This window comes from Rhagoletis zephyria, unplaced genomic scaffold, assembly GCF_001687245.7.
Source record: "Rhagoletis zephyria isolate East Lansing unplaced genomic scaffold, Rhagoletis_zephyria_1.1 Rzeph_scaffold_00861, whole genome shotgun sequence".
Lineage (NCBI taxonomy): Eukaryota > Metazoa > Arthropoda > Insecta > Diptera > Tephritidae > Rhagoletis > Rhagoletis zephyria.
This window is the reverse complement of record NW_016157945.1, coordinates 103,223-112,044: the sequence shown is the minus strand read 5'-3', so window position 1 is coordinate 112,044 and position 8,822 is coordinate 103,223. Positions and strand designations below refer to the sequence as shown.

General features: G+C 39.9%; 2 protein-coding genes and 1 long non-coding RNA gene across 3 annotated transcripts; 1 reads left to right on the top strand and 2 right to left on the bottom strand.

Moving 5' to 3' along the window:
• Window positions 1-534: 534 nt before the first annotated feature.
• Window positions 535-2,234, bottom strand: RabGGTb (geranylgeranyl transferase type-2 subunit beta). Its single transcript, XM_017614599.1, has one exon. It carries the CDS (start codon window positions 1,987-1,989, stop codon window positions 964-966), a length of 1,026 nt encoding a protein of 341 aa, XP_017470088.1. The 5' UTR covers window positions 1,990-2,234; the 3' UTR covers window positions 535-963.
• Window positions 2,235-4,337: 2,103 nt separating this feature from the next.
• On the top strand, window positions 4,338-6,807 carry LOC108361836 (phospholipase D A-like). Its single transcript, XM_017614598.1, has 3 exons — window positions 4,338-5,004; window positions 5,080-5,669; window positions 5,755-6,807. The coding sequence occupies exons 1-3, from the start codon at window positions 4,951-4,953 to the stop codon at window positions 6,254-6,256; spliced, it is 1,146 nt and encodes a 381-aa protein (XP_017470087.1). The 5' UTR covers window positions 4,338-4,950; the 3' UTR covers window positions 6,257-6,807.
• On the bottom strand, window positions 6,354-7,729 carry LOC108361837 (uncharacterized). The gene is made up of 2 exons (XR_001847374.1): window positions 7,523-7,729; window positions 6,354-7,484 (listed from the first exon to the last, which is right to left on the bottom strand). It is a non-coding gene; the product is annotated as an uncharacterized LOC108361837 (long non-coding RNA).
• Window positions 7,730-8,822: the final 1,093 nt, after the last annotated feature.

The following is an 8,822-nucleotide window of genomic DNA, read 5'->3' as shown; positions in this document are numbered from 1 at the left end:
TTGCAATTGAGAAAAAAAAAAAAAGTTTATAATGTCATTTTTTAATCGGTTGTTTCATTCATGCACATGGTTTCATTCCGTTTCACTCACATGGCGGCGAAAAAATTACGTCACTGCGAAAAATAATACTTGTTTCTCGCACACCGCCATGGTTGATCTTTCTTTATTCGTTCGTTCATGAAATAATGCTGCCAAATTTTGTTCTCTTTGAACCAATACGTGTAAAAGTCTAAAGCGCTAGGAAAGAGAATTCGCTATCAATAAAGCGATAGTGACGATAGTACTAAAACTATCGATAGTTATTTCAAGTGACCAGACTATCGATACTATCGATAGTATCGTCGATAGTTTGACAGCTCTAATATCTACGTATGGGTATGCCCGAGCTACGTTATAATTACCGCAATATTGTTGCTTTCTTTATGTGTTGCTGTTGAACCGAAATTCTTCTGAAATAATGCTGAAATCGCGCAATAAATATTTGTATGTTGCTGTTGCTTTGCCAATTTACAAGAATTAAAAAACTATGCTATATGTATTTTAAATTGTATGTTTGTATGCGTATTTATTATCGTTAAAAATTTCCATCGCATTATTATTCTACGTATTACTTTCTGTAGGTCTTTTACAATGGTCCTTTTACTTTCATTGTCTATTTAACTTTATAAACTAAGCTTAAATATAGGTACATAATTGAATTGTTTAATGAAAAAATAAAGCTACATATATCTTTGATACGGTCAATACAATAAAAATCATGTTACATGGTTTTATATTTTTGTTTTGTTAAGAGTATTGTTTAAATCTTCGCTGGTGTGATATATTTAATTAGTTGGTATTAAAACGTAAACAAACATGCGTTCCATTTAAATAGCACTTTTGGTAAAAAAAATTGCTTCTACATCTTTCCGCAGAGCTCTATCTTGTAATTCAATTAAAATCCGCACTTTCACATACCTCTTCCTATGGTCTTGGCAGTATTTGCGGTTTAACATTCAAGCGGTCGATTACATATTGTGGCATACATAGCGTTGGATTGATCGGCTTGAGTCCCTCGAAGCCCAGCAGCGAAAGCGCGCCAATTCCGAAGAGCGTGTGAAATATGTCAGGCAGATTGCCAGTACGATCGGCAAAACCACCCGTTTCGGTGTCTTGACAAGATAGAATGAATTCCTTCAGCTTTTCAGCGCTGATCCAATGCAAACGCCCCAATATAGTTAAGGATGAGAGCACCCACCACGAATAGCAGACGTCCGGTAGTTTTTCAGGGCGTCCGTTTAGACCGCCAGATGGCAATTGGCGTTCGCACAACCACCATCCTAACTTATCAATGTCAATTAAATGCAGTCTTTGCGTCAACGATAAAAAGCCCACACAACAGTATATGAGTCCGGCATGGGATTCAGCTCCTGGCTTTGAACCGAAACCGCCATCTGTTTGATTACAACACGACATGACGAATTTGACTGCACGATCAACGTTAATAGTGCCTTCCATACGTCCCAATAGCGAAACTATAGCGACAGCGCAAAAGCTAAAACGTGTATCAACCTCACCCCATTTGTCTCCAAAAAAGCTGCCATCAAATTGTTGTAAACCGATTACATAGCGTACAACAGCTTCACAGTCGATTTCATTCAATGCGTCATAAATGCAGAGAATTTGTATGGCCGACAGTGTGTACAATATGTGAGGGTCGTGACCTTCACAAGGCGAAAAGCCTCCTGTTATTGGGCATTGACAACGGCGTACAAAATCTATAATAAAAGCACGATCCAGACGATCCAACTGGTTCATAATGTCCAATGCTGTGACACCCCAATAGATGCCTGACATTCGCAGAAATTCGGTCATGCAGTATTCATAATCGTCCTGATCTTTTCCATGATTTTCAATATATTCCACATGCTTCCAAAAGTGCAAGTCCGAAATGCTCTTATCATTATTTGAGGCCACAGTGCTTGGCTTGGCAAATGTTGTGAAATCCATTTGTGTATCGTTTCTATGCTATCTTTAAATCGACTCCAATATGGCTTTTGGATATATTTATGTATAATGCTGCACTGATTAATTTTAATTTTAGTACTGCCAGCTAGTGTTATTGGTTAATTGAGGAAGCACAAAACAATTGTGATGTGCTGAATTGTTGGTACCCAATATTTGGTACCCAGTACTTGGTACACAATACACGATTTCAATACCCAGTAATTCCTTTTCGATTCTCGATGCCGATTCTTTACGAGAATCATTTTGTTCTGAGCTCAACTTGAGGTTAAGTTAAGAACGTAAATCTACAACTGGCCGTCCTTACAGGATACAATTTATTGCTGTCCAGTATAGGAATTCTGACAATCGCTATGCTAAATTTTCTTCTCTAAAATTCTTTAAATGAAAAGCAGTAGGGCCTAAAAGTATACAACATGGAAGAGTATCACATACGTTGCGTAATTAGCGAAATCTGGCAGTGTAGCGCGCATGCAACTAGATGTTGAGTGATGTTAGGGGTGTCTGCTATTCTTTTGGAGATTTTTGGCGATCGAAATCGTCGATATTTTTGCCGGATTTAATCACATACAAATTTTAGAAAATAAGCTATTTTAAATCAATTTTTGTTTTTATATTACAATATCAACAATCTTACCGTCACAAAGTGCAAAATGAAAATTTAGCTGTGAAACCAAAGAACCTAAATCTACGTTCTTTGATACTGTCAAAATCGGCACATTTTCAAAGTAACGAGTTGTTGCTTTTTATAGATTTACGTTCTTTGTAGATTTACGTTTTTTGACTATCGGGTCCGTCTTCAGTATCGAATTTTGACCTGCTGGCAACTCACCTGGCGAATGACAGCAGAAAGAGCAAGGTGAGTTGATTCGTGGAAGTAGGGTGGGTTCGAAATTTGAGACTTTGGTATCGATTATCGATACTGAGTATTCATTCTGGCATCGAGCTCATGGTATCGATACTGTAAAAGTATCAGGTAAAAAGTATCGATACTACTCAGCATAAGATTAAAATACGTTTTTTAGGATACTAAAATTATTTTATTCTCCAATCGTATGTCTAGTTATTTCCAGAGATTAAAACAATAAAAATTTAAAATATTTGATTTTTATTTCAATGCAGAACTTACTTTCACGTTAGAAGTAATTTTAACGTTAAATGTACATACATACATTAATATATACTTTCACGAATTTATAATTTTATTAAGAATTTTTGTAAACTTTTTGGGTATGCATTTTTGTAGCCTATTCAATTTTAGTATAATAATGTGCAAGTTTGAATTAAAAGTTAACGGTAGTAGGTAAAAATTCTGCATTCTCGTGAAATTTGCGTAAAGTTTTATGGCATTATTCATAAAAAATAAAAAAGGTTTATAAATTGAAAAATTTATGAAAATGTCCTTTTATTTTTTACTAGAAAGTGATCCCGTACTTTTCAATGTTACTCTCTCGCTCTGAGCGAATTTTCATTTTTTGACAGTTTTACTAGTCCGAGTCCGAGGAATACGGAATTGCACCTCATATAAGTCCCCTTTCAGGCACGTCAAGTCTTGCTTTCAAGTCTGCTCGTTCGTAGGCGCATGAGGTGAGAAGGGAGGGGAAGGGTACAGATACCTCAGTACCGTCAATTCGTTTCAAGTTTTCTTGTCTCTTTTGATCTTTTCGTTGCTTCCCATTTAAAGAACCAAGGACCTGAATTCAATTAAAGTTGACGCGTGTGGAAGCAAATAGAACACACAAAAGAGAATGCGAAAAAATTGCTTTCCAGACTTGACGTGTCTGAAAGGGGACTAAAGGCCTGTATGCAGTTCTCAAGAAAAGCTAAAATTCCATACAAAATGACGTACAAGAAATGGCTAAGAAATTTTCTTAAGTCAAATTTCCTTTAGGCAGTACGCAGTTCTTAAGAAATTTGCTATGCTTTTTACTACGGATTTCTTAAGTTTTTTGTGAAAAAAGAGCTCAAGGCAACCCAGGTTTGCAACAGAAATATATGCCCGTTCCATTATTTCTTGAGGAAAGAGTGAGGCAACAGGCTGTGAAGTATCGAAAATGTCAAAATTCCTTTGACGCACACACGAAATAATGGCAAATTTTTCTTGACGGATTTCTTGAGAGCTGCATACCAGCCTTAAGCAAAGAAAATTGGGTTGCCAATGGAAGAAAAAATGTAGAAAGTGTGTTTTTTAAAAAGTATTCGATACTACAAGTACTTTGCAAAGTATCGAGTAAAATTTGCAAATAAGGTATCGAGTATTAAAGTACTGATTTTTATACCCTCAGTATCGATTTTTACTCAATATCGATAGTATCGTTCGAACCCTACGTGGAAGTTGCAGCAGCAACGGCAGCAGAGGAATATATATTTATTCCACCTTTAATTTCACAAAATTTTGTTTTAATTCGTTGAAAAACGTGTGAAATTCGATGTGAAAAAAGGTTAAATCAATTTGTATAATTTGCTATTTATTGAAAATAGACTAGGAGAGCGCAAATTGTGAATTAGCGAAAAGCCATTGTGGAAAATTTGCAGTTGGAAGCAGCAAAGCAGCCACGGTTGGGTCAGCAAGCCTAAAAAGAGGGCGACAATACGATCATTCATTGCCACCAATTTGGAGTTGTTTGCACCATAAACAGTGGAAAAGAAAACAAAAATAAAAATAATATAATATTTACAGATGGATTATTCATGAATAAAGAAAAGCAAGGCGGAGCAGTAGCAGAGCAACAGCAGCACGGGCAGCGTAGAAGCGGACAAAAGACGAAAAGAAAAAGTGACTGAAATTAGTCAAAAAGGTCGATAGACAAATTGCTGTGCTTTTTGAAGCTTTAATCGCAGCATAAAATAGAAATTCGGCAAATTTCGTGACTGGATTAAGACTGTTAAAAGATCAGGAGCGTACAACTTTGTGCACCAAAATCTACAGGTCGCTGTCAGCCAGAAATGTCCAATGGTGACGAGGTTCTAGACAATTGGGAAGAAATTGATGAAGTTGGCGTGAGTAGTTTCTGTTTATGTAGTAATTGAAGAGTTTATTTTTAAGATAAAATTTTATATTCGTTTTATGTTTAGTTAACAAACACACTGCAGAAGATACAACAGAAGCAACGGGATACACAGCAGAAAACTGATAGTGCCAAACTGTGCTCAAATTTGCCAACAACTTCGGAAAACACACCTGCATCTTTATTAGCTGTGTACCCACAAACCACTAAACTAACTTCCACAGTTGATCCCGACCAATTTACGCTCTCCAAAGCTGATTTTCCAACATCTGCTGTCGCCGCAACCGTTCCGATGAAATTGCTACAGCGCAACGCATGTACAAGTAATACCACAGGTGGTAATGCATCAGTAACAACAGCTGGCACATCAGCCGATGCGGATTTGAAATCGCCGCTCGAAGATATGGCAGCCTCATTTCAGCCGGTAATGATGTTGCTACACAAACCGGCAGATGAGTACCAGTCTACAACATATGCAGCACCAACTAATTTGCAGACTGTGAAAATTTTGCGTCGCCCCACCCAATCGATGGAGCCGCGTAACAACGGCATAAAACCGCGTCAACCTATCAAAACGTTGCAACAGCGCGAACAGGAATATGCCGAGGCACGTTTGCGCATTCTGGGATCTGCGAAAAATCCCGAAGACGAAGCGGGGTAAGTAAAAGTATTGAGATTTAAGTACAGCATACAAATAAATTGATTATTTCCCCAACGTAAAACGCACTTTATAACTTTGTAGGGGGGCAAATACTTCGAATAGTACAGCGGCAACAACAACCGCCATCGTCAACGCAACTGCCAGCACAAACAATTCGTACAAGGGTAACGCAACTTCCCCCAAGGGGAATCAGTCTGGTGGCAATAATGGCGGCGGCGGCGGTGGCAATGGTTCGCCTCTAAACTTGTACAATAACTATTACAATCAGCAGCAACAACAGCAGCAGCAAGCTAATTATTATTACATGCAGCAGCAAAAACAACATCAGCAACAACAGCAGATACCACCCGCTTATAACACTCGTTCAATGTCAGCGCTGCTGCCACTTCCGCTACCGACTACGCTACAACACCAGCACCAGCAGCAACAACCAAAGGTGCAGCCGCAGACGCAACATCAAACATGGTCGCCTGTGGTCGGCGGCAGCGTATCGTCTACGGCCCTGAGGCAGCAGCAGCAGGAAAGTATTTTACGTTTGCCACGCGGACCTGATGGCTCGACCGGCTTTCAGATGCGTCGGTAACGCGGTTAAATCACACGCATTTGAAACACTCAAACGTCGCCGTCATCGCCAAAATATTTTGTTGCGTCTGTATGTTCAATTCCGATTTTTAATTGTCTAATACGTATACTTTGCTCGTTTATTTCTACCCTTCTTTTGTACTACCCCAACAATATCCTTTCGCATAATTAGTCGGACTGTCGTCCACAAATTCCAATTGGGAAAATAACTAAGAAATAACAACACTGGCTCTTTACCTTTATAGATTCTTCCAGCAATTTTAAATTTTTTTCTCAGTTCAAAATTCAAAACAATCTGTATAAACTACTATAACTGAAAGATATTCTAATCATATGTTTAAAAATATTTTTTTTTTATATACACACAATACATAAGTATGTATGTACGTGCTTATCATTTATAATTTTAAAAGCGTCGAAAACGAAAGATATTCGTTGGGTTTTTTGTTCATTAAAGGAAAGAAAAATTGTGCAACAAAATTGCATGAACGATTCTTATTAACGCAACTTAAAAGTATAAAAAATAAATTGTAACAGAAAACGGTTATGTAATTATGATTTTTTGAAATTTCCATTTTGTCTGGTACTATTGCAATCGGCATATGTATCCAACCAACGTATGTATGTATGTATCATGTTCATTTGAATTAAAGAAAGGTATTTTGGAAGAACAATTTTCAAATTATTTTACGATGCAACTGGTATAAAACTTTTTATCAGGGCCAGTTTTTCGTGCCAATAAAAACTTAGGTCAGAGTTGCCCTAGGTACCTCTCCCATCTTGCGACCGCCTCGCACTCGCGAAGCAGGTGTAAACCGGCGTTGATCTCTGAGTCTGTTACTCCCCTCCAGAGGTCTTCCTTGATTGTGCTAGGTACGAGCAGAGAGTTCTCATGAACTACTCTCTGGCAATAATCACAATGAGGTTGTTCACCCTTGCCTGGTTATCAGTCTTAGTCTATTGAAGGGTTATTAGTTCCCTAGATCTTTTGGTATTATAGCCTTCAAGAAGTACTTTAGCCTGCCTTAGCCCAGGTGGGCTCACCCAATGTGCTCTTCTTATGTAGGTGTACCACGTTGTCCACGATGCCGGTTTCAACTATGCTTGTGCGAAGTAGCCTAGCTATGCAATTGCCGATAGTTGTCTGCACATTACGTTTTTCAAGTGCCCGGTCAACACCATCATGAAGGCACAGAGTACTGTCTCACCACACTCAACGGCGCCTTGTACTTCCGTAGACAGGGCATACAGGGCAGGGTCCCTGGACCTACCCGCTCTGTAGGCATGCTGTTCAGGATGCAAAGGCGCTTGTTTCAGGTTGTTGTACTTGATTTCATGGTCGATAACTTTCTCCATTGCCTTAAGCAGAAAAGACGTTAGACACGTTAGACTTATCGGCCTGAAGGACTTAGCGAGAGAGTAGTCTCTGTTTCCTATCTTCGGGATAAAAATAACCCGAGCCCTTTGCCACACCTCGGAGATGTGTGGAAGTAGGATCTCCTTNGCGTTAGACTTATCGGCCTGAAGGACTTAGCGAGAGAGTAGTCTCTCTTTCCTATCTTCGGGATAAAAATAACCCGAGCCCTTTGCCACACCTCGGAGATGTGTGGAAGTAGGATCTCCTTACCTTGGTTCAACAGCACTGGACTTATGCCATCCACCTCAGGAGATTTATACCGCTCGAAAGAGTCCAAGGCCCAGCACACTGACCGGTGGGTGAATAGACTCCTATCCAGCTTCCAGTCCGCTGGGGATGGCTTAATCTGTCGGCATGAGAGCTCCCCCGAAGTCGGAGTGGCATCCGGGAAGTCTGCCGAGAACAGGGCAAGTGCCCTCCCCTTCTTGTTAACGGAGTAGGTGTCAAGGCTTTATGCAGCCTCACAGCTGCAGGGTTCGATGGAATACCCTCACAGAACTTCCTGAAGCTACCACCTTTGGCCTTCCTGATCTCTTAACTGTAATTAGTTAGATTGGCTGTATACTCTGCCCAGTGCCCTGTACGCTGGAGTGAAAGGCATCAGTTATAGAGCCGTTCATACAGTCGACGTTCCTGTTATTAGACTGAAAGTCAGTTAGGTTTATCCTTAAGGTCTCGCCTGCTTTGTCCTTTGTTCCCCGTACAAATTGGATAATCCTGTGGTCTGACAAGGAGAGGGCCCCGACGAGACCCTCCATAGAGTAACCGGAGGTACCTCTTCCCTAACCCTCGTAACGAAGATCAGTGTTTGGCCAACATTGTGGATGTTAAGTTCCTCGCTTAGAATCTACTCTAAAAGACACTTACCTGTAGGGTTTGTGTCCGTGCTGCCCCACTCTACACTGTAGCATCGCATTCCAAGATAAGTGGGAGACATCTCCTCTTACAGTACTCCGCCAGTGGGTGTACCTCTTGTAGTGGCACGTTATTATTGTCCCCTGGGAAGTAGGCCGCAATGAACACGATCTCCAAACTTCCGTCACTTGGCGGTAGCGTCATTTGCCATGCGACCAGGTCCTATATTAGAATTAGAAAAATAATTAATACTTTTATTAAGTACTGCACACGCTCTAGGCCTCTCGCAAGAGGG